Source organism: Puma concolor, chromosome D2, assembly GCF_028749965.1.
Source record: "Puma concolor isolate L17-30 chromosome D2, mPumCon1.1.hap2, whole genome shotgun sequence".
Lineage (NCBI taxonomy): Eukaryota > Metazoa > Chordata > Mammalia > Carnivora > Felidae > Puma > Puma concolor.
The window spans coordinates 88,088,471-88,113,785 of NC_141677.1; the positions used below are offsets into that span (position 1 = coordinate 88,088,471).

The 25,315-nt window shown below is 58.7% G+C and overlaps 1 protein-coding gene across 4 annotated transcripts in view; it reads left to right on the forward strand.

The window, feature by feature from the left end:
- Positions 1 to 25,315, forward strand: part of INPP5A (inositol polyphosphate-5-phosphatase A) — a 175,127-nt gene that overhangs the window by 100,976 nt on the left and 48,836 nt on the right. For all 4 annotated transcript variants that reach the window (XM_086681250.1, XM_086681247.1, XM_086681248.1 and 1 more), the window contains 4 exons: positions 4,507 to 4,570; positions 14,124 to 14,227; positions 21,357 to 21,409; positions 23,798 to 23,917. In XM_086681250.1, the coding sequence (XP_086537376.1) occupies positions 4,507 to 4,570; positions 14,124 to 14,227; positions 21,357 to 21,409; positions 23,798 to 23,917 (341 nt within the window). The remainder of the gene's footprint in view (positions 1 to 4,506; positions 4,571 to 14,123; positions 14,228 to 21,356; positions 21,410 to 23,797; positions 23,918 to 25,315) is intronic.

Here is a 25,315-nt window from a genome sequence, read left to right on the forward strand (position 1 = left end):
GTTCCCATGTGCTCTCGCCGCTGTCGATCTGGCGGCAGGAATGTTCTCTGTTTCATGGAAAAGCGAGCCGGAAGCTGCAGGCCTGCAGGTTAATGATGTGTACTTTGGCTGCTGACCTAATTGCCGGAATGATAAATTACTGGCCGTTTGATTTGTTTGCAAATAAAAAGTGATGGAGGCCTTTGTAAGAGTCGCTTTGTGTTCTCTCCTGGTCGCCTTCTGCCCAGGCCCGAGGCAGCCCCACCGGGAAAGTGGGAGCACTCGACACGGAAAGTGGGAGCACTCGACAGCTACGGGCCCTCTTGAGGCTGCTCGGCGGCTGCAGTGCCCTGGTGCTTTCTGACCGGATGTGTGGAGGCCGGCTGCTCTGGTCGCGGCCCTGAGTCTGCTGTGCTGGTGGGGGGTGGGGGGGGTGGGGTTCCCGCCCTCACAGTTCAGCTCCAGCTGGGACCATTCATCACATCAGCAGACTCCAGTTGAGCTGAGAACTGGCTTTGTGGCGCGTGCACCTGCACCCCGAGTCGGCCGCTGAGCTGTGGGCCGCGATTCACACGAATGCCCAGGTGGACGGCGACCGGGAGACGCGTCCCCTGCCACGTTCCACCGAGCACGGGAGCTGGGGTCTCCTGCGCAGCCACACCTGCCCTGCGCGGCAGAGCCCCGGGCACCGGGCTTTCCAGGCTCTGCCGCGGCGCCATCAGGCCGCACCTGGAGGCCGTCCCCACCCCGTCGGGGGCGCCCACCTTTCGCTTGCTGTTCTGGCAGAAATACAGCATCGACTGGACTGTGTCTCACTAATGGAGAATTAATGGGCACCCTTGACAGTCAGGTTTATAAATATGTAAAAAGTATTTTAATTGTTTTTAGTAAAACAGGCAAGGAGTCAATATTCTCCGACATGACAAGCACAGTGCTGACAGGTGCTGTGGGCAGAAGGCCCGCCGGGCGCGGGGCCTCCCCCCACCCCCGTTGGTAGGCCCGGGCGCGCTCTGTCCTGATGTCGTCGTGTCCTGTGATAGATGCGTGCCCTGAACCGTATTGATAGAGCAGGTCAAACGTTGAAAAAGTTAGCTTGAACTTTGACTTTAAATATTCATTAGAGCTAATTATGGATTTTCTGACTCCATGAATTACAGTTTCTATGCCTGTGTTGGCCGTTTATTTTCCATTTATTTATTGTAAACTTCATAACATTGTATTGGCTTTATCACATTCAACAAGGTCATAGTTAAATGTTTGCCGTGACCTTGGTGGGCTTACGCTTTTCAGAGGGCTCTTTCCTGGATCAAGGGAGGCACAGCTGTCAAGGGCTGATGCGGCACCACAGCGAGGGAGGCTCCCCCAGGGATGCAGGCCTGCTCACGTGCTCCCTAGGGCCGCGCGCTGCCCGTGGTCCTGTCGTCCCTCCTGCCTGGAGGGGCCTTCGCCCAAGTTGTCAAAAGAGAAGACAGGGTTGGCTGTCCTCAGGCGCGTGCGCCACGGTGCCTCAGCTCCTCCTGTGAGCGGACCCGGGGCGGGTGCCCGACAGGGTGGGGGCAGGCGGGCAGTCTGCCCGGTTGCCGCGTGTGGTGAGCCCCTCGGCCCCGAGTCCCCGGCCGGTCCCTGGCCGGATGTGCTCGCGGCCTCGAGAGGATCTTCCCAATCGGGACGAGGCCTCCGCTCTGCGTTTCTGGCAAGTCTGCGCACGTCTGGCCTCCGGCGAGCGGCCTGCTGTGCCCTGGGGAGGAGCCCGAAGCCTGGCACTCCCCCGCTCCCGCCCACTCTGCTTGCCAGGCTGCCGTGTCTGTCCCCGTGGCTCTTCAGGCAGTGACCACTGGAGCGGCTCAGAAGGTCCCCAGGGTCGCCTGCACTTCCGGAAGTGTCTGCATTTTGTCTTCGGGTCACGTCGGGGAGGCTTGTGAGGCAGCTCCGGGCTCCGACTGGAGGACGGTGTCATCTCTGTGCTCTTGGACTCCTGGGCCGAAGGAGACCGCCAGCCCCCAGGACTGGGCCTGGGGCAGGGCCACGCACCAGGCACAGCCGGGCCCCCTGCAGGGCGCCTGGCGTGGTGCCTGCAGCCTCTGTGGGCGGGCCCGTGCTGTGGCCCTGTGCTCCGCAGGTGTCCCTCGCGGAGTCGGCAACGGCATCGAGGACCAGGGGCCTGTGTGCCCTTTGACCCAGCCTGACAGAGGCCGCGGTCGTAGCGTCTTCCCTGGGGGAAGGCCTGAGGACAGGCAGCATTGGCGGGAGGGCTTGGAACATAGAGCCCCGGGATGTGGAAACCCCCAGGAACTGGAATTCCAAGGCTGCTGAAGTGCGGTGGGGGGATGCTGGGGTCAGGGCATGTGGGGGTTGCGCGTGTGCCCGGCAAATGTAACCCCCTGCCCCCACACTAACTGCGGACCCGGGCAGGGTCCTGCCCACGGATCCTCGGGAAGGCACGTGGGAGCCAGCAGGCGCCCCCCCCGGCCCCCGAGTTTGGGGGCCACGGAGAGCCCTGCAGCAGGCTGTCACCCAGATGAGAGGGTGACGAGTGCTGCCTGCACCGCGCCCTCCCCCTCCCTCTCTGCACCCACCAGGCGGCCCTTCAGTGCGGAAGGCACCCCTCCGAGCTCCAGGCTGGACTGGCTGGGGGGAAGGGAGCGGATAAAGGATTTGTAGGCAGTTTGGGAACTTTAATCTGGGCTTGATAGTGTTACTCTGTGGCATCGCTGCCCTTTTTCTGCAGAGATAACACTTTGTGGTCATAAGAAGATTCTTACAAGGGACCCGCGCTGCCGTGTTCAGGATGCAGGGTCGTAGGGTCAGCAGCAGCTGCTTTTGGGTGGTTTGGCCACATGTGCATGCATATGTGTACGTGTGTCCACGTGTGTGTGTGTGTGCCCCTGTGCGTGTGTGCCCGCGTGTGTGCCCATGTGTGCTGTATGTACCCACCCATGTACGTGTGCGTATGTGCTGGGTGTTCGTATGTGCGCCCGTGCATGTGTGTGCTTGTGTGTATGCCTGTGTGTGTGTGTGTGTGTGTGTGTGTGTGTGTGTGTGTGTACACAAGAAGACAGGGTGTATGTGGCAGGTGCCGGCAGTTGGGAATCTGGCTGAGGGACCCCCGTGTCACTGTCCTGCCGGTTCAGCCTTCTGCACACCAGCCCTTCTCTGTCTGCCCGACCCTCCCCCGGCTCTTCCCCTCACCCTTCGGGACTGAGCTGCAGAGTGAAAAGTAGAACCCCACTTTTCCCTTCCAGCGAGGCCCTGCCTGCCGCAGCCCGACCGCCCTTGGCTGCAGCCAGGCGTCCCTGCTCGGCCAGCGCCCGTGTGCCGCCCCCCGCCGGCCCCTCAGCCTGGCGCCCACGCCCCCCCACCTCTCACTCGGTTCAGTCTCGGGGCAGACGGCCCTGCTGGGCTCTTTTCCCTGCTTGATCTTGTGCCGTGAGGGGTGGGCTCTAGGAGGACGGGGCTCGTCTGCGGAAGTCACAGTAGTAAAGGTGCGATGTACAGCCGGTGAAACGCACCCTTCCTAGGGGCCAGTGCGGTGGGTTTGGGCAAAGCATAGTTTTGTAGCTGTAATCTAGTCGTAGAGCAGTTTTATCGCCTGGAAGTCTCCCCGGCCCCTTGTTCAGGTGGCCACATTTTGCAAAACCATAAAATACATATCCATGCACACATGCACATCTGCATCTGTATCTACCTGAACACACATGTGTGCACATATGTACACATGCACTGACACATATCCGCACGTGTGTGTGCACAGATACGCACATGCATACGTTCATACACACACGCATATACATGCACGCATACGCATCTACACATAGACACGTACACACACAAACACCTGCTGCGTGCACATTTACACGTGTCCACAGGTGTGTGTGCATTTTAACGTATATGCACGCACACATACACACGTTATTCCTGCTTGCACACGTATGCACATAAGCATATATATGCGTGCACAGACACGTTTGGGAAATAACCAAGTCAAGTTCGAATTTTAGACAACCAGCAAATAATGTTAGTGTCAGGTGTGCTGTGCGAGCCTCCCTTGCCGGTCATCCCACCCCCAGCCTGGCCTCTGTGGCTTCGCCTCCTTCTCAAGCGTGGGGAGCAGGACTGACCCCGATGCCCAGAACAGTCAGCCCCTGGCGGGCAGGGGCCCGGCAGCTCTGGGGGGAATGGTGTTGCAGCCCCACGTGGAGGAGGAGGGGAGCAGGGCAAGGAGCAGGGCGGGCTGAGGAGGGGTGTGGAGTGCAGCCAATGGGGGAGCAGGCAGGTGCCCGAGGCCGGGGGCGGGTGCCCGAGCCCTTCCCGCTGGACCCTGGCGCTCACAGCAGAGGCGAGACCGCGCCGGAGTGCGCACCCCTGTGCCTCAGACGTGGCTGACATCTCCTCCCCGTGACCGTGATTAAGTCCGGATGAGTTAACTTTTGTTTCTGGTCCAAAAGAGCTTTTTGTGCATCACTTAACAACGCTTTCAAATGGTTCCCGGTGCTGGTCATTCACTTGAGTTCTCTTTTTGCTCTGCAGGCACTAGGAAGCTTTTATTTTCTTCATGAATCCTTAAAAAACATCTACCAGTTTGACTTTAAAGGTAAGACTCTTCTGGGATCTCTGGCAGGGCTCACCCCACCCCGTGTCCCTGTGGGAGGCTCACAGCCACGAACCAGGGACCTCACAGGGAAGCCCGGCTTTCTGGCCCCTCTGAGGTCCAGGCGGCGGGCCTGCCCCAGACCCCAGCCCTGCCCATCCCCCTGCTGGGCAGGGCCTGTAGGTGACACTGGCTTTCCTGCAGCGCAGTCGAGACGAGAAGGGAATGGTCTTGGGTCTGTGTCCGTACCAAACGGGAGAAAGTGGAGAACGGCAGGAGAGTGTGCTGTCTTTAAAGAGAGGGACAAGCGCTGCTGTTTGCGGTGGAGTGAAAAATGCCCGTGCTTCTGGGCCAACACCGCGCGCTGAGTGGGGGAGGAGACGTGCCTCCCGAAGACACAGCCTTTGTCTCTGTGGCTCAGCACGTGTGAGCCGTCCCCCCGGCCTGGGCGGCCCCAGCGTCTGCCCTGCTCGGCTGGGGTGCTGTGCGCCTGCCCTGGTGGGCACGGTCCCTTCGTGCCACCTGTGAGTCCTCTGGCTCCACAATGCTCTTGAGCCAGATCACATTAATTTGAGATGTCACTGGAGTTGTGATAACTATGGAGAGCGACTAATTATGTCAGTTTGTCCAGATTCATTATCTTTGCTCACTTACGAGACAGATCACCTCTCAGGAAAGTGAGAAGCAGAGCCTTCTCTAAATTGCTTGAGTAGTGATTTCATCGATGTTAAGAACAGGATTCCAGCCAGCAGGACTATTTTTCACCGGCCCTGTTGCCTGAGGATTCTTCACATGGTTTTCTAAACACAAGCACCTGCCTTTTCCCACTGGGGAAGCCACGCGGACCTGGTGAGAGACGGGCCGGAGGCCACCGTCCCCCGAACTTGATAGACCGTGGACACCACTGTGTCACGTTGTCAAGCAGCGGGGCCGTGGGCCAGAGTGCACAGAGGGGAGGTGTTCAGACACAGCATGCTCCAGGCGGGGCTGGAAGCAGAACGGGTTACACCTCTGCTAAGCCTGTGCTTCAGGCTCAAACGTGTCGCTGATCTATTTAACTTTTCCTCTTTTTTTTGAGTGACCATCTACATACATATTTTATTGCTAAATCAGATGGGTCAAAACTACCTGGCTGGCCCGTGGTTTATTCAAAACCATCCATTAGATACTTGTACGCGTGACCCCAGCAGACCTTCCCCGAGGGCCCCCATGTCGTCAGTGACAAGGGCTGAGATGGTGGCAGTGGCCATGCCCTGAGCACGTCTGTGGCGGGAGGCTGTGGGGACCCTGGGGACGCAGCGGTGGCCCAGCGTGGCCGTGCCACTGCTGCCGCTCCGAGCAGGTGCTGGTCTCAGAGGAGTGGGGCGGGCCGCCGCCTGCACTGTGGCCCTGGCTCTCGAAGGTTCACTCTTACACCTTGAGTCAAGTTACAGCAAACGTAGAAGTTGTGAGAAGTTTGAATGAACTTTTTAAGAATAGCCTGTATTTTCACAAACAAGCAGTTAGAAATCTGAGGACGCCCTGAAGCCGTGGGTGGGAAGGATGATAGATAGGGACGTCACTTTCTGGCCCGGCACCTGCGAGCACGGGTGGCACTGCGCGGACCCAAGAGGGCGCGTCTCTGAGATCCCGCAGCAAAGCCAGGCCGCCGGGCCGGTGCCGCCTCCAGACTGGAGGGCCGGGCGGGCAGACCGGGACCCCGGAGCCGGCGGGGGCAGTTGACGGGGCGGAAGGCCGGAGGCTCCAGGATGGGGGCTTGGGAGAGAAGAGCCCGTGGGGGCCCGGCCTCGGAGCCCCCCCACTTCCGTGAGCTTTGCCTGCAGGAGCCCCACCGTGTTGTCTTGGTGAAGATCAGAGAAAAACCCCCTGGTGCTGCTGGGGGCGGGGGCGGGGGGGAGCTGTTTGGACACTGGGTTCTTCCCGAGAGGCCTGCCCTCCCCAGAGCAGCCCCACCGGCCTGGTGGAGGGAGGTGGCCTCGCTGCGGGGCCCGAGGGGCCGAGGTGCTAGGAAGCGTGTGCCGAGGTTGCAGCCAGGGCTCACGCTGGCTGAAGGACCGAGGCGGGGTCATGGGGCTGCGGGACAGTGTCCCTGCACCCAGCCGCAGCGCCCGTCACCGCGACGCGGTGTGGCGGAGGCCTGCAGCCTGTCCCCGGCAAGAGCACAGAGACGACAGGGGAGCCACAATGGGACGCGGGAGGAGGGCTCAGCCTCTGAGCCCTCGCGGGAAACACAGCCCGGCTCCTCGCCAGATCAGCACAACGCCTCACATTGAAGGCCTGTCTTCTCAGTTCCTTTTCCCAATTATTCACGTTTTGCCCTCCACCCAAAGCTAGAAACTGAGCTGACGGACAGGAGGTCCGGCGTGCAGAGAGCAGGCTCGCGTCGGAGCCAGACCGGGGTGTGGCTCCGTGTGGAGCTGTCCGACCCGGAAGCGTGGATGGCTGCAGTTCACACGCCAGTGGCGCCCGTGGCAGAACGGACGGCGTGCACGCAGATGGCCGTGCGAGTCAAGACGGAAACCACGAATCCACGGGAACAGCTCAGAATGAAGGACGCCGCCGTAACAGAAACGCACCAGGCCTTTGCCAGGCTCGTCGGCCTGGACACGGCGGTAGACAGAGCCAGCCGGCCAGAAGAATGTGGTAGAAAACCTTCCAAACTGAAAAGTGGGAGAAAAACACAACACGAAAGCAGAGCAAGATGTCCGAGCGCCGTGGGACGCGTGCACTGAGGGGCGGCGGCGGGGAAAGGAACAGAGGGAATATTTGAAGTAACGGCCCAGGATTTTACACAACTGATCGTGGACACCAAGCGGCAGATCCAGAGAGCTCTAGGTGACCGAGCAGGCTAAGCACCCGAAATCCGTCCCCGAGCGGGTCCTTCTGGAGCCACAGAAAGCCGGAGATGACGGAAAGACGTTGAAAGAATCGGGTGGGTAGGGGTGACCTAGAAAGGAGCGAGGACAAGATTTGCATTGGACTTCTTTTCAGAAACCGCGAAGCAAATAGAGCAGTGTGAAATATTTTTATCGTTGGAAGGAAAAAATCTAGAATTCTGTGGCTAGCAAAATTATCCTTCAAAGTTTAAAGAAAAATAGACTTTCTCAAACCCAAGTCGAGGGAATTTGTCTCCAGCAGACCTGCCTTATAAAAAAAATGTTAACAGTTATTTGATAAAAGAAAAACGGTGCCTGCAGATCCACACGAAGGGGGCAGAGCGCGAGAGAGGAGTAAATGGGGGTGACGTCGTATTTGTTGTTATCCTTAGTCTGACAGAGAACTTTTGTACAGAGCGCCAAAGCAGCAACGTTCTGGGTGACTCTGCAGCTTATGGACAAGGGATGAGTGGCAGTGCCGTCAGGAGGGGTGGGGACAGGCCAGGGCTCTGCACGGGGAACGTGGGCTCTCTGTGAAGGGATGCGAGCCTCCGTGAAAGCAGACCCGGCCCAGCCGTAAATGTGTATCGCGAACTGTGGCAACTGAAAACTTTCAAAATGAAATACGGTGGACATGCTGACAGAAGAGAGAGAGTGGAATCGGATGAAATGCTCAACTAAACCAAAGAAGGCAGGAAGCGGGGGAGACAAGAAAGACAGGAAATGAAGGCAACAGAGGGAAAAGTTACCGGCACCGAGTGTCCTACTATGTCCAGAATCACCTTAGACGTTAGCAGTGCCAACGCACCAATTACGAGACAGAAACCGTCAGAGTGGTTAACAAGATGATACCCAAGCGTGTGTTGTCTGCCAGGAACCCGCGTAAGATGCGTACACACATGCGGATTAAAAGGAGAGAGATGGAGAGAGAGAGATGGCACTGACACTGGCCAAGAAGAGCACTGGGCCAGCGGTCTTAATCTCAGACACCGCAGACTTCAGAGCAGGGAGAGTCACTGGGGAGGAACAAAGCCATTTACCACTTAACGATAAAGGGGTCAGTTCTTTAAAGACATAACAGTTCTTAACGTGGACGCACCTAACAACAGACCGTCGCCACACAAGAGGCAAAAACTGACAGAACGTCAAGGAGAAATGGATGAATCCACGGTTAGAGTTGAGGCCTCTGGTGCCCCCACCGGAGATGGACAGACCCGGCAAGGCAGAGAGGTGGTAAGGGCATAGTCCAGCTCAACAGCGATCACCTGGGTCTGATGGACACTCATAGAACATTCTATCCGACAACAGCAGAATGTACATTCTTCTCAAGTTCACCTGGAACATTCACCAGGATAGGCCGCATTCTGGGCCATAAAACACTCCTGAGCAAATTTAAAAGAACAGAAATCACACAAAGTATACTCTGGGGCCACAGTGGAATTTAACTGGAAATCAATAACAGAAAGGTGGCCGGAAAATCCCAAAATACGTGTGTCAAAAGTTCAGAACTGACAGAAGTAAAGCCAGGGAGTCCCTGAGGTAATGATTAGCCAAAGTTGGCGGCGCACGCCAGCAAGACCGTGTGCAAACCCGAGCACTCAAACCGAGACGTGGAGTGAGGCTCCGGGGTGTGTCGTGAAACAGCAGCCTACACGGTGTGCGGGCAGTGACTGCTCCATCCTCCCCGTGATGGTTGTAAGAATTCTCGTGAGTAATGGGGAATCACTTAGCGGTCACCTCCTGTCAACCTTTGGAAACAGTTTGAGGGTTGCTTATGATTTTCAGAGGCGTAAGTAAGAAATGAGCCAGTTTAAGTTAGTCTTGCAAAAGAAAAGTAAGCTAATTTCAGCTTTGTTGGTATGATTAAAGTGGCTTTATGTGCTCAGGGAATTTTAAAGGCTGGTCACTGTATTTTATTTTAACACTTGGACATTAAAGAACACGCTTATAACTGACACATGGGTCACAGAATAAATCTCAAGAAAAAGTTTCAAAATATTTTGAGTTGAATGAAAATGAAATACAGCTGATCAAAATTTGTGGGCTACAGTGAAAGCCAGGCGTCGGTGGCATCAGATGTGCAGAGAAGAGGTGAGACCTGAAGTCAATAATCGAAGCTGCTGCCTTAGGAAGCTAGGAGAAGAGCAAAATAAATCCAAATCATAAGAGGAGAAATAATAAAAACTAGAACATAAATCAATGAAATTGAAAACAGGAACTCAATAGAGAAAATTAACAAAACCCAGAGCTGATTCTTTGAAAAGATCAATAAAATTGATATACCTCTAGTCAGGCTAACCGAGAAAAAAGAAAACACAATTTACTAATATTAGAAATGAGACAGGGGTCATCACCACTGACAGTGTGGACACTAAAAGGATAATAAAGGTATATTGTGAATTGGCCTATAAATTTGATAATTTAGATGGTCCAGTTCCTTGAGAGATACACCCTACCAAAACTCATAAATGGAAGACTAGATAATCTGAATAGGCCTTTATCTATTAAGGAAATTGAATCAATAACTAATAACCTTCAAAAAAGAAAGCACCAGGCCCAGATGGTTTCACTGTGAATTCTACCAAGCATTGAAGGAAGACATCACACCTGTTCTCTACAGTCTCTCCCAGAAAGTAGAAGCAGAGGGAAAACTTTTCTAACTCGTTCTGTGAGGCCAGCCTCGCCTAATCCCCAAACCAAATAAAGACGTCATAGAAAAGGAAAACCGTAGGCCCGTGTCTCTCATGAACATAAAATGCGAAACTCTTCAGCATAATATTAACAATTTGAATTCAACGGTGTGTAGGAAGGATTCTACACCATGGCAGATGGAGATTTTTTCCAGGTGTGCAAGACTGGTTCTAATTTGAAACTCAGTTAATGTCATACGTCGTATCAACAAGCTAAAGAAGAAAATCACGTGTCAGTGGATGCAGAAAAGGTCTTTGACTAAACCTGACACCTCTTCATAATAAAAACTCTCAGCAAACTAGGCACAGGAAAGAACTACTTGGTAAAGAACAGCTACAGAAACCTACGTCCACATAACATGTAATAGACACTCAGATGCTTTTGCGCTTAGGATCAGGAGCGAGGCAAGGACGTCCACTCATCATTTCTCTTCAACATCGTACTGGAAATCTTGGCGGTGCCGTAAGGCAAGAAGAAATAAGAGGCTTATTGATGGGAGTCAGGGTCAAGGAATAAAGCGGCCTTAGTTCTCAGATGACATGATTACGTAGAAAATCTGAAAGAATCCTCAACGACAAAAACTGGTACCAACGAGCAAGGTTACAGGATACATGGCTAATATACAAAGTCAATGGCTTTTTTATACCGACAGTGAATGGGCGGAATTTGAAATTAAAAACAAAATACCATTTACATTAGCGCACACACGCACAAGAAATACTTAGGAATAAATCTAGCAAAATATGTATAAGATTCATACGAGGAAGGGGCACCTGGGTGGCTCAGTCGGTTGGGCGTCCGACTTCAGTTCAGGTCACGATCTCACGGTTCATGAGTTCGAGCCCCGCGTTAGGCTCTGGGCTGAGAGCTCAGAGCCCACGGGGATCCTCTGTCCTCCTCTCTCTCTGCCTCTCCCCCATGCGTGCGCGCTGTCTCCGTCTCAAAAACAAGTAAACGTTAAAAAAAGATTAATATGAGGAAAAGTACAAAACTCCGTTGAAAGAAACCAAAAAGGATCCAAATAAGGGGAGCAGTAGCCCACGGTCACAGACAGGAAGATTCGGTATTGTCAATATATCGGTTCTTCCCAGCTTGATCCATGGATTCAGGGCAATCTTCATCAAAACTCCAGCAGGTTACCTTGTAGGCCTCAACAAATTGAGTCTCACATTTATAGGGAAGAGACAAAAAACCCAGAAGAGCCAACCCCATATTGAAGGAGGAAAACAAGGTCGTAGGACTGGTACTACCTGACCTGAAGACTCACAGAAAAGCTACCGTAATCAAGATGGCGTGGGGTTGGCGGAACGGTAGACAGACGGGTCGGTGGGTCAGAGAAATAGACCCACGTAAATACAGGTGACTAACATCTGACAAAGGAGCAAAGGTAACACAGCGGAGCAAAGATGGTGTTGGAACTGCTGGGTGTCCACGTGCAAAACAGTGAATCCACACCCAGACCCTACACCTCCCCAAAAGTGAACCGAAAACGGGTCACGGAACTAAGTATAAAGGATGAAAGTATGCAATGCCCAGAAGATAACACAGAAACCGCAGGTGACTTTGGGCTTGGTGATGACTCTGAAATACAGCTCCACAACCCATGAAGAAAACTGGTAAGTTGGACTTTGTTAAACTTAGAAATTTCTGCTCTGTCAAAGAGTCGTCGAGGGAGTGGAAAGAGAAGCCACAGACGGGGGAAGCTGTTTGCAAAAGACACAGCTGGTAGTCCACGGCAGGCTCAGAACTCTTAAAACTCAACAATTAGAGACAAGTCCAATGAAAAGGTGAGCCAAACATTTCAACATACCTCTCACTCAAGAAGATGTACAGACGACAGATGAAAATAGCACACGCCCCGCATCGCGTGCGAGGAGACAGCACCGTGCACCTGTTGGCACGGCCAGAGCCCGGAGCACCGACCGCCCGGCGTGCCGGGGAGGCGTAGAGCAGCAGGACCCTCACTCCTGGCCACTGGGGGTGCGACACGGTGCAGCCACCGGGGAGGACAGCTCGGTGGTTTCTTATGAACTAAACACAGGCTTACCGTGGAGTCCAGCGATCCCACTCGGCATGTTACCCAAAGGAGGTGGAATTTTATGTCCGTACAAAAACCTATGCAGAAGTATTTATAACATCTTTATTCATAATTACCCCAAGCCAGAAGGAACCAGAATACGTCCTTTCTGGGTGAATGGATAAGTAGACTGTGGAATATTTCAAACGGTGGAATGTTACACAGCAATAAAATGGAGCCACAAAAATACACAGAAGAGCCTTAAATGTGTGTTTTTCTGAGTGAAGAAGCCTGTGGGGAAAGGCTCCAGCAAGATGATGTTTCTGGAAAGGCAGAAGGAGGGTATAAGCAGTCAGTGTGGCAGGGGCTGGGGGGGGGGGGGGGGGCAGGGGGCCGGGCCAGCGCCCGGCACTTCCGGACCGTGGGAGGGTAGGTGTGATACCGCCGTGCTGGGCGTGTCACGGACCGTGAGCCCCGGTGCCAGGCCGGGTGCCCCTGCTGAACCAGTGCCGCGTGTCGGCAGCGGGACAGGCGGCGGTGGGCGAGGCGGTGCTTCCTGTTTGGGTGTTTTTAGTCCTAAAACTGCTCTAAACGCTGAAGTCTATTTTTTAACAAAGAACGAACTCCTTTCTCTCCACCTCTCCCGAGCTCTTCCTTTTTCCTCAAAGGCAACGAGGGTTTTCATCTGAAGCCAAGTTGCCTTCCTGCCACGGCTTGTCCTCTTCGTCACTGACCTCAAACACTGCAGACCCAGTGCTGCCCCATCATCACACGCTGCCGGGCGTCTGTCCTGGGGGAGTCTGTCCTGGGGGCGTGCACCACCTGTGCTCAGGAGCTCGTGCCCCTGGCCGCCTGTTGTCATGACTCAGGCTTGACCACGAGGTGCCGACCGGCTAACGCAGAGCCCAGGGGTGAGGTGATGAGGGGAGATCGGGGGACCAACTTACCCTCCCCCACTAGTCACCTCAGCAGGTCGTGCCCATGTTTGGGAACAGAGGGACAGTGGGTACAGTGAGCAGCTGTGTCCTGAATTCCCCGAGTCCCCAAACATCTCGTCCTGTGTCCCTCTGGTGGGTCTTTAGATGAGTCTTTACCCTCCAGTGCTTTGCTTTGACCTGGCATTCACGCTCCTCCAAACCCACAGTGGCCAGAGCTTTGTCCCACGACACTGCACACCTGTCTCCTTCCTGCCGCCCGCCCCCCGTGCTCACCTGTCTCCCTGCTGCTGTCCGCCCCTGTCAGGGGGTCCGTGGGGCTCTTAGTGCTCCACGTGCTGCAGCGGTGAGCGCCGTGGGGCAGGGAGCATGAGCCCCACAGACACTGAGAGCACACCTCGTGATTTGTCAGGAACTTCACCCCGGAGCCAGGCGTCCGGCCAGGCGGCAGCCATCGGGGCCCGCGTGCTGCCCGAGGTCCCTGCCCGCGGTCTTGTGGGGAAGCCAGCGGCCTCCGCGCCCCCGGGCCGCTCGTGAGACTCCGGCGTGGGTGTGGGCCGTGCGTCTGTGGAAGGAAGGGGTCCTGGGCCTCGACGTGGAAGGGCAGGGGCGTCAGCCCAGGCACGGGGTCTGGGGAGCCGCAGGCAGCGGGTGCAGAACGCCCCGCGCCGTATCTGCTCTGTCTCACATAAAAACTGCTCTTCCCCGGACATGAGTGATGTTGGCTGGATGTGAGGAGGAAATCGATGTTATTAAATAAATTCGTATTAAGGTATGAGTGAACGGCAATTCTGCAGCCGTCTTGAATATATTCACGGTTTTTACGGAGGATGCCAATTAGCCCTTGTAAATCTGCAGGCTGGAAGCTCTTAGGGGATAATGAAGTGGAGTGTCGGGTTCCGGGTCGTGGATGGCAATTTATGAGCACTGGCGTCCCCAGACCGCGGGTCCCCTCCCGGGGGCCTCCCTCGCTCCCCACAGAGCTGCACTGCTTGGGTGGGGTGTAGTGATGAGGTCATTCTTGTGCTCTTTTCCAGCTAAGAAGTATAAAAAAGTCACTGGCAAAGAGATCTACTCGGACACACTGGAGAGCACGCCAATGCTGGAGAAGGAGAAGTTCCCGCAGGACTACTTCCCCGAGGTGCGTCACGGCCCGCCCGCCCCCCTCGCACGGTTCCCTCTCAGAGCGCACACCTCGCGGGAACACACGAGCACGTTTAGGGCCTGAAGCCGTCATATTTCGGGGCAGGGATCCCAGTGTGGCTGCTGAGGGCTGCGGTGCACCGTCTCTCTGGGAGGGGCTGGCACCCACGCGGGTCCGTCCCGGTGTCTCAGGTGGGGGCTGAGAGAACCACCGTGTCTGTCCTTGCACGAATCGCCACGTGTTCTGACCGTCGTTTCCAGGCACAGGCACCTTGACTACGAGATGTAGGAAAATAATAATCAGCTCACGGGGGCAGGCGCGAGATGCGAGCACGTTGACGTGGCCAGCGGCGGTGCAGGGTGCCGGTGGCCAGACACGCAGGCCACGTCCCGGCGCCCGAGTGCCGGCCCTCTGGCCATTTCCCAGGTCAGGCCTCGGGGGAGCAGCGAGCGAGAGGCACCGCGGAGAACTAGAGCTGAGGGAGCCCCCGCCCCGTGCCCTAGGGGTGCCTGCAGCCCAGAGCATGGCTCGCGCACTGCTCGCGGTAAGCCGGGACGCGCCTCTGTCTCCACTGGGCTTAGCACGTTGCTGTGTGGCTGTGTTATTCGTGCGCAGTCGCTGCGGCCCAGGTAGGCTTGGGTTCTGCTAGTTTTAGCAAACGGGACGGCCAGCCTTCCGGAGTCTGCTGACCCTGCGTGACTCACACGCTGACCCAGGCTCACTCCCGGCGCCCTGCGGTCGTCTGCTAAACCGCAACGGGATGTGGAGCGCGGGGGGCGGGGGGAGGGGGCGGTGTTCTCGCCACACGGGAGGCCAGCTCAGCGCAAGAAGGATGGCCCCGCTGGGGCCCCTCTGCCTGAGGGCTGGCCACCATCCACGGAGACGCCCACCTGCACCGGAGCTGATTTTCAGCAAGGCCACGACGGTATTAACTTGTCTGTGACCCGAGTGCAGGGTGAAGGATGGGTGTGCTTGTCATTCTGGGCAGGCTTCCTCATTCCTTGTCCCTGAGCCAAGGACGTGGTGTCGGGGGGCCGGCCCCTGTCCTGGCTGCCCAGCCCCCGCCGTCCCCTGCTCCTCTTGAGGTTGGAGTGTGGCCCGAAGGCTCTGGAAGCAGCTGAGGGGATCCGGACGACCCTCTCCGGACGTCGGCCAAGGGCTGCTGTCCCCTCGGAGATGCCAAGGGCCGCAAAGTCAGCTTCAGAGCCGAGCAGGGTCCCCGAGAGTGACCGTGGGCCCCGGGGGACACGGGCCGAGAGAGCCGGTGGCGGGGCCGACGGCAGGAGGACAGCAAGCCCTGACAGGTGCCGGGGTGGTTTGGGAGCAGGTGTCCTGGCCATGGTCTCCTCAGGCTGCCTCTCCCGCTATTTCCATCAGCCAGGTGACTGTGCCAAGACCCAGGGCTGCCTGTCTCCGTCCTTAGCCCAGCTGGGACGCTCACCTGCGTCTGGTGAGCTTGTGGCCCGGAGGGAGGGTTCCCCCACAGGGCGTGGACGGTGGTGGGGGGGCAGGACTCGGGGGGCCAGCGGAGGGGGGGGGTGTCTGCAGCATCCACCTGCCTGAAGGCTGTGAACCGGCGCTTGCTGAGGAGCGAGTGGCCCGCGGTGCCCCAGCCTCCGCGGGGACGTGCTGAGCGGTGCCAATATGTGCGCGTGGGCGGGGCGGGGGGGGACCCGGCTGTGCCCCACGCTGTTGGGGGCTTGGTGTCGGCCGATCGCCCCATGTGAGCCAGACACCCGGCGTGCAGCACGCACCTCCCCGGTCCCTCTTCCTCTTGCCGCGGGGCCCTCTGGTGGCACCCCTGCCCTCGTCTTGTCCCTGGAGCCCCTGGAGTCTGTCGGCTGTGAGCTGTGATGTTCCCAGAGAAGAGGCCCACGTGGTGGTCTCGGCATCCCTCTGGGTGCCAGGAGGGGAGGGCACGGCAGTGCCCCGTGCACGACACCCCACGGAGGAGGCGGGCCCCTGCTGAGCCCTTGGCCCTGAGCCTCTGTCCCCGCAGGATGGTGGGCCTCCTTCCGAGGGGCTCCCTGCTCCCCGGCGCTCAGGCTCTCTTCCGGCCCAGCTCTGTGAAGGCCAGCCCCCCAGACCCTAGCCCGTGTGGGGGCCCTGCGGCCTGGCCCCAATCCCAGCCCTTCCCTCCACGGGCCCCGGCCATGCAGGTGGGTCAGCACGAAGTCTGGGGCTTTACTCCAGCGGCAATGTCCCGCCTCCTGCACACCCCTCGGAGGGCAGACACCGCCGACGACCCCAGGGCCTGTGGCCAGTGCGCGGCCCCCTCTGAGGTGCTGGTGTGGCTTCGTGGGGGCAGATAGCCAACAGCTGCGTCTCCCCTGGGGGAGCAGTGGGGGTCCAGGCCCCAGCCCCCAGGTGACCGCTGTCCCATCCACCGGCAGAGGGGAGGGATTTCTGGAAGGAGAAATGGGGCGTCGTCAGGCAGACCCCAGTCTCTCAACTGGAGACCGCGGTGTCCCTGGGCTCCCTGCGGTCGCCATCCTTGTTCTGTTCCACGTGCTGCTGCTGCGCTAGAAACTAAGTGTCTGGTCCATGTGGTCCGACAGCGTGGATGTGGCAGAAGTGCACGTGGCTTGATTAACAGAAGGAAAAACTTTTAGAAAACACGTACAGGCTTCTAACGTTCCGTCGATAGCGTGGTGTTTTTTTGGGCGTGCGGAAGTCCGCGTCCGTCCTCGTGCGGACGGTCCGTCCCCGCTGGGCAGCCGCGTTCGCAGCCCTGCTCCTGTGCCTTCCAGCCAGTCCTGCAGCTTTATCTGGACACATTTTAGGGGAGGGAATTAGTCTCGGCCTGATTTCTCTCCTTTTATTACCGTCACTTAAGGATAATCTAAATGTAATTACCGTGATGGAGGCATAATGCAATTCCAAATAATTACAGCCCACTGCATGTAAAACTAACAAAACTTTCTCTGCTGATTTATGGGTGCTTTTGGCTCGGCATGAATTTCAAATGCTGCCTCAGGGAACAGCACTCCAGATAATGTGAGACCATTTTTAAAAAGCAGATTTGTGTAGTCGATCAGGGCCGAGGCATTTTTTTCCTCTTGCCCGTAGTGAGAAATTGGTTGTTACCATAGATCACAGGGACTGCTCCAAGCTCTTATGAAAGATGGATTAATTTCACTAATGCTCCAAAGCGGGCCTTTCACGGGCAAGGCTGCGTGCCGATAACCTCCCCACAGCCTCCCTTTTCTCCGTGGTGATTTATGCCGTCCTTTAGTGGATGAACCATCCTGCCGTCACCATCCATCTGCTGGCTAAAGGAATCCTATTAACAGGGGGTCTGAGCAGGGACTTAATATTGCAAGGTGAGCGATGCGGCAGCCCCCCACCCCGCCTGGCGTGACGTGGTTTCATTCCGCGGCGACAGCCTCTGCCAGCCGGGCGGGCGCCCGGCCGCTGCTGCCCACGCACGGTCGCCCGGCGTCCTCTGGGGAGGCTTCAGAAGTGCCTGGTGACCAGAAAGCCTCAGAACGTAGATGGAGTGAAACAGATCAATTGACATTCGAGGGAACCCCCAGCCTGTGACGGAGGCGACGGGTTCCCGTCTCCGTCCCTCCCGGGTGCGGGACAGCTGTGGGCTCGTGCGTGTGTGAGCACACGCGTGTGTTTCCCGTAGGGGGTTACGCAGTGAAGCCTCACCAGGCGGGCACTTGCACCTTCTGCTGATTGGGGTGTGGCCCTGGCCCTGCCCTGCCCGGCGTGACCCGGGGCCCAGCCATGACAGGGAAGGGCTGGTCACAGCAAGGGGACTTGGGTCCAGGGCTTAGGGAGATGCCAGTTCCGGTCCTTTCCCTGAGGAGCCAGTGGTCTCGGGCAGGTGGCAGTGTTCGGCCCTGGGTCTGCACCATGAATGTGGCAGCGTTCGCCATGACCGCCTCCTTGACCCCCCCGGTGGAGGGCTGTGGGGCACTCTGTGGGTGAGGAAGGCAGTTTCCGGAAGGACCCCTGACGTCACACCCAAGGACACGTGATCACCCGCGGAGCACAGGCTCTGGCAGTCCAGGAGGTCGCGGGCTGTAACCCCATCTTGTCATCTTGTGAAATTACTTGGAAATGCCACCTAAACACATTTGTGATTGTAATGAGGAACTTACTTCAGAAGGAATGTATTTTCTGCAAATGTTTCGTCAAAATATTTGGGTGTTGGGGTGCCTGAGTGGCTCAGTCAGTTGAAGGTCTCACTCTTGATTTCTGCTTAGGTCATGATCCCAGGGTTGTGGGATCGAGCCCCATGACGGGTCCACGCTGAGTGTGGAGCCTGCCTGGGATTCACCCCCCACCCCGCCCTTCCCCCTCTTATGTGAATGCGCACACACTGCCTCTCTCTTGTTCTCTCTAAAATGAAAAAAAATTCTAAAAAAAATAACATGGGTGTAATAACGCCATGCTGTGAAAGTTTTTGAGATTTGTTTGCGATGCAGTTAAAAATCTTAAATTTTGTTAAAATCCTCTGGAAATTACAGTTATTACAAATCTACATTATATGGAAAAGTAACACATTGTTCTCTGCTACGTGTATTCATTCTATTAATTTCAAACAGTGCTTCGTTATTGTAGAAATTTTAAGTGTGTAAAAAGAGATAAACCCATGGTACGTGTATTGAAGATATGCATGCAGGTGTATGTGCACGGAGACGCTTCAGTTAACGCGTAATTGAAAATTGGGAACAGTAATTAATTTTTGGTTAATTAAATTCACAAATGCCTTCCATTTTTAATGGAAATAAAATCAGTGCTGGTTATGTTAAATTCTAGGCAAGAACCCATGGTATTCGGGCCTTAGCAGCACCGCCCAGCACGGGACGGTTGGGGGGGGGGGCGGGGTCTCCTGTCCTGTGTCCATCCTGGCTTCTGGAAGGAACTTTCTGGAAGCAGGGTGGGCGCATCCCCGTTCGCTCCTCCCCACACACCCCGGGTGCCATGGGTCCAGCGGAGACCGCAGCCTCGAGGAGTGTGCACGCTGGCACCTGTGGAGCGTCAGTGGATTGTGCGTGAGCAGGGGGACATCACAGGGCAGGGCAGGACGGCTGCCGGCCCGGAGGCGGCAGGCAGGGAGGAGCCATCGGAGTCCTGAAGACTTGGTTTCTGAGATCAAGGAGGAAAACGAAGTGACCCACCCCGCAGTGACTCGCTTCGGGTCATGGGAGGTCGGCGCCCGGGGGGCGAGCACCCCCTCCTTCGTGGTGCGGGGCCGCGGGGGGGGGGGAGCCGGGGGCTGGCAGCTGGGCGGCAGGTTGCTGCGGGACAGAGGAGCGAGGCTGCCACCCAGGGAGCCGAGACGCCAACGCGCCAGACGCGGTTTACTCCAAGCAGGCGCGTCCTGCGGAACAAGTCGAGAAAGACTTAGGATGAGTACGTGTAGACCCTCTGGACGCTAATCAAGGCGCAAACGCAAGGTTTGTGAACCTAAAACAGCCCCAAACAAACAAAGACCGAAGACGGAGGGAGTCTGGGGAAGAGCAGACAGAAACAGCACAAGTGGCGGAAGGGTGTGCATCGGGTGCGTCCGGACCCTGCTGGTGGAGACCGTGGTCGTTTCCGCTTGGCTGGGTGTTTGGCTTTCATTTTTTTGAAAGGAAAGGTCAGTTAAAAGACACGAAGGGCCCGTGGGGGGCTCTGGTGCTCCTCCACGAGAAGATCAGAGAGGAACAGTAGGGCGATTATTGCAAGAGGGAGCTTTCTAGAACTGAAGACCGAAGTTCTCAGACAGAACACGTGCAGAGGGAGAGCAGGATGGACGGATGGCAGCCTCACCGGCCCGCGGGCGGCTTCGGGGCGGCAGCACAGAGAGGAGGAGGCCTGCGAGGATGGTACGGGCGGGCGGGCGGCGTGGACGTGTCCTGCGAGGTGTGGACGCTTGGCCGTGGGAGCCCCCGGAGCGTCGGGGCGGTGAGGGAGAGGCCTCCAGAGGTTTGCACCCAGAGGTGACAGTGACCTTGAAGACAGCCCCTCCCCCAGCAGGGCGTTGCCGTGGGCACCAAGCTGGACGCCTGGGAAGCTGGTCATCAGGAGAGGACACGGGTGGGACAGTGGCCGAGGGGGATGTGGGGTCAGGGAAGGGTTCGTAGCCACTCAGTTACTTGCACTAGATAAAGAGTAACCACTGAATGGGCTAGAGCCCCTGTCATTCTGGACCTTTCTCTCACTTGGAACACTTTCCATCAGCATTCAACCGTGGGTCCCGCATGGTTACCCCCAGCACCAAAAGCCCAGGCCCACCGAGGCCACGTCACCACGGCCGTCCTCCTCCTCTGTCCTCAGAGCGGTTCCTGACGGGATGGCACAGGGACCCACCCCAGGGCTCGGGGAGACGGGACGTTTCCGTGCAACTTGCTGAAGTATTTGTAAAGTGGGGGCTCGGGGGGTCTCCCCGGTGCCTCCTGGGGGCTCGCGCGGCCTGTGAGCAGAGCCCCGGTCCCACTGCCTGGGCCGCAAGCCACCCTGTCCAGACCACACAAAACACCTGGCTTTGTACTTACCCTTTGCCCGGTGCAGCGGCCCAGCTGGCCGTGGCTCCCGTGTGGGCCAGCGTGACACAGCACAACCCCTCCCCTCCCTGCCCGGTGTGAGCTCCGCGGACGAGGGAGAGGTCGGCATGGCCGGCCTCTCGCCTGCCCCATCCCATCCCCGCACGAACCAGCCAGAGAGGAGTGTGGGAAACACGGACCCTTCTCCCAGCTTCTAGAACACAGGCTGCTTTTAGGGAAAATGTAGCAGAAACAAATACCGTGTTTCTCTGGTCTGACGCCAGGGGCCTGCGCTGCTCCCGCGGTTGGGGGCACCGACCCTGGAGCCGCTGGTAGGCGCTCCGGGCAGGGCCTTTGTGGCGGCCGGCTCCCTTCCCTCCGGGTCGGGACTTCTTGAGGGCATGTGGGAGCTGTCCTCTGCCCCAGGCCAGGGCGGCCTGGCCGCGGGCTGGCCACGTCCCCGGTGGCCGAGGGTGAGGTGCTCCGCCTGCACCGGACACGTGCTGCGGTTCCGAGCAGAAGTCCCCTGGCGGAAAGAGGGTGGGAAAAGCATGGGGGTGCCCCCCCACCCCGGCCGCTGAGTTACGCGCCCCTCCCCCGTCTTTCCCGCCGGCTGACTTGTGCATCCTGTTTGTTTTCAGTGCAAGTGGTCAAGGAAAGGCTTCGTGCGGACGAGATGGTGTGTCGCGGACTGGTAGGTTTACCTCCGCTTCTGAATTCTGGAACATTCTCGCTGGTTGTGCACGCGTAGTGGGGGGCGAACGTCCCATCAAGAGTTGCCCCGACTGGAAGGCCCCGAGTGCCCGCCGCCCTGTGGCTTTGTCTTCGGTGACGCCGTGTGACAGGGAGTGTAGTCGCTGTCCCCGTGTCCTGTGTCCCTGCACCGGCCCACCAGAGGCCCCACCACCTCCTCCCGTGGGCGTGAGCGTTGCCCAGGCAACCAGCCGCTCCTGTGGTGGTCCCAGTGCGGCCACGGTCCGCTGCAGTTGGCCCGGAGCGCAGGGCAGGCAGCCCGCCCCCAACCCGACCCTTGGGCCCTGCCTCCTTTGGGCTGGCTCTCCATCCGGTGTGGCCGCACCCCTTCTGCAGAAACCCCTTACCTGCTTTCCTAACGTGCACTCACGGGGCCACCGCGGGGCTGAGGGTGCCTGCAGTCCGCACCCGCTCTTAGGGTCTTAGAGGGGCATGTGTCCCGCCGGTGGCCGTGGAAAGGCCTTCTGCTGGCCGAGGGTGCGTCCAGACGGGGTGCCCCATCCCGGGCCGGCCCTCAGCTGCCCCTGCTGTTGGCCGGGAGCCTCCCCAGAGCCCCTCAGGGCTGGCTCTCCCTGGAGCAGGGGCAGGAGGAGCCCCAGGCCGAGCCTCAGACTCACTGCTGGAATCCAGGGAGCACATAGTGCCCTCGCTCACGCCACGCCGGCCACCTCGGCACAGAGCGGGCCGGGCCGTGGTGGGGTCGTTAGCTCAGCACACGCATCTCATGGGGTCTTGGGCCCCCACAGGGCCCCTGGCACTGTGACAGCTGTAGCGTGCCTGTGCCACCCCACTGACCCCCGGTGAGGCCACCTGTCTGCAGCGACGCCAGGGGCCCTGCATGGGGCAGGAAGGCTGACGGCTGAGTTCCTGCCTCCCCGCCTCCCCCAGAGCAGAGACCCACAGCGGGGCCGCGGGGGTCCCCCTGCGGGCTTCTTGGGGCTGTGAGCTGGGGGGCTTCTCAGGGGTGAAAGGACCCACCTAGTGCCCCTCTTCCGGTGTCACTGACCCACAGGGAGCAGCTGATGGGCTCCAGGAGCATCGCCCCCACCCCCAGCTGCCCTTGGTGGGGTCCAGGCCCGGGATCGGGCTGCCTGCTCCTGCCTCCTCCACCTTTTCCTCCCTCTGTCCTCCTCCCTCCCCCTCCTCTCTCTTCCTGTCCTCCCTCCCCCTCCTCCTCTATCCTCCTCCCTCCCCTCCTCCTCTCTTCTCTCTTCCTGTCCTCCCTCCCCCTTCCCTCCTCCTCCCTCCCCCTCCTCCTCTGTCCTCCTCCTTCCTCCCCCTCTGCCTCCTCTCTCCTCCTCCCTCCCCCTCCTCCCTTCTCTCTTCCTGTCCTCCCTCCCCCTCCTCCTCTGTCCTCCTTTCCCCCCCTGCCTCCTCCTCCCCCTCCTCCCCATCGTCCCCTGTCCTCCTTCTCTCTTCTCTCTTCCTGTCTTCTCCCCTCCCCTCCTTCTCCCTCCCTCTCTGCCTCCTCTGTCCTCCTCCCTCCCCCTCCTCCTCTGTCCTCCTCCTTCCTCCCCCTCTGCCTCCTCTCTCCTCCTCCCTCCTCCTCCTCCTCTCTTCTCTCTTCCTGTCCTCCTCTCCCTCCTTCCTCCCCTCCTCTCTTTTCTCTTCCTGTCCTCCCTCCCCCTTCTCCTCTGTCCTTCTCCTCCCCCTCCTCCCCATCATCCTCTGTCCTCCTTCTCTCTTCTCTCTTCCTGTCCTCCCCCTTCCCTCCTTCTCCCTCCCCCTCCGCCTCCTCTGTCCTCCTCCCTCCCCCTTCTCCTCTGTCCTCCTCCCTCCCCCTCCTCCTCTCTTCTCTCTTCCTGTCCTCCCTCCTCCCCTCCTCCCTCCCCCTCCTCATCTTTCTCTCTTCCTGTCCGCCCTTCCCCTTCCCTCCTCCTCCCTCCCCCTCCTCCTCTGTTCTCCTTCTCTCTTCCTGTCCTCCCCCTCCCCTCCTCCTCCCTCCCCCTCCTCCTTCTGTCCTCCCGCCTCTCTCTCCCTCTTCCTCCTCCTCCTTCTTCCTAACGACTCTTCTTGGCCTGTGGAGAGTTCCTGCGATCATGCCATGTGATTTTCTTTGACAGGAAACAGCCCCCTTCTCGGCTGACCAGACGCGTTTTAAGACTGAGGCCGAGGCCGCGTGTGTCCTCTCTGACCAGGCGGGGGGACGTCTGGGTCAGCCTGGAGCGGCTGCGGGGGACACGCGTGGGCATGGGCAGGGCTGCCCCCTGCGACCCTGGGGCCCGGGCCCCGCAGGCCCCTCGGGAGCTGGGCCAGGACGGTGTAGGCGGGACGCCAGGTGCCCGGCAGCTCCGGCCTTTGTCGCCACGTCTCCTTTCTGTCCCTGCAGTGCCTTTGACTTGGTGAACATCCATCTTTTCCATGACGCTTCCAATTTGGTCGCTTGGGAGACAAGCCCGTCCGTGTACTCGGGGATCCGGCACAAGGCTCTGGGCTACGTGCTCGACAGGTGGGTGCTGAGCGTGCGGCCCTCCCTCCCCGCCTCCTCCAGGGCTCATGGCCGCTGCTTTTCAGCTGCTTTTCCTCCTCTGTTCTTTCCTATTTACCAAAACACAAAACTTGCCAACGTTGACCCGAATCCCGCCCCCTGTCCCAAGGCTTGAGCGGTCCCCGCGAGATGGACCGGAAGGTGGGTGGCCTCACTTTCTCTCCTGTGTTGTGGGGGAGAGGAGAAAACGTGCCCAGGGCTGTGGCCCCACGGAGGTGTCCGCTGAAGCGTTGACGGCCTCCCGAAGGCTCAGAGACGCTGCCGTGTGGGTTCCACCCGCCACAGACGGCACGCCCGCCTTCCCGTGGCCCCAGCCCTCTCGCCATCCTGGTGTCGCCGGGCTCGGGCTCCGGGCACCTGGGAGCGGCCCAGGCTGCACAGGCTCGGCTCCCCCGGCTCCGCCTCCCCGCAGCCAGGTCCTGCTTCCCGGGGCCGGGGGCCACGCGCCGGGGGGGGTGGGGCTCAGGGGTCTTCCGGGGTGTGCCCCTCCTGCCTGGGCTTCCGCCTGCCTCCGTCACTCCGGCTGTTCGGCGCTCCCCTCAAGGCTGCTTTTCAGGACCTTCCCACCCCGGGCCCCGTGAGGCCCACCGCCTGTCCCCGACCCTGCCGCGTGTGACCTTCCGCGGGGTCAGGGCCGGTAGGCGTCTGGGAGGGAAAGGCAGCTCCCCGCACCCTGATTAACGGGTTGCGTTTAGTCTCGGCCTGGCGCCCCTCTAGGTTTACAGACAGACCTTGGCTGAGGCTCAGCGTTGCAGTGTGAGTGCGTGCACGGGGCTGTCAGGGTCTGCCCAGGCCTCGGATGGAAGTCCTCCCTGACCAGCTTCTGTGTCCTGAGTGACGTCAGTGACCCTCCCGGGCCTGGGGGAGCAGTCGCTACCAGACAGGGTCTCCCCGTTTCTGCCCAGGCGAACTCAGATTTCCCCGGGGCCCTGCCACACCCCACCTCTGCCCCTGTGCCGCATCTGCATAAATGTGCCAAGGGCTTAGACTCTGACGTTTGACCCTTCCCACGGGCACCCGGCCTGGCCCTGGCCTGAATGTGGCCTCACCCCCACGTGCATGATCCTTCTGGATTCCTCATGGGGTTCCGCAGGGATGCGCTCTGGACCGGGAGTTGGAAGGTGTGGGACGGTGGCCATCACCTTAAGGGACCTCGAGAGCAGGGTTCATGCCCTGTCTGGGCACCCTGGTTCCTGCTGCCGCCTGCCAGGGACACACATAGGAGCTGTGAGTGTAGGACACCGGGGTCTGGTTCTCCTGCTATAGCTGATGCACACGGAGGGCCTGGCTCTCAGCCCAGAACAGGTTCTGTGCTGGCTGCTCTTGGGGGTCTCAATGGCCTCCCGGGCTCAGGCTGAG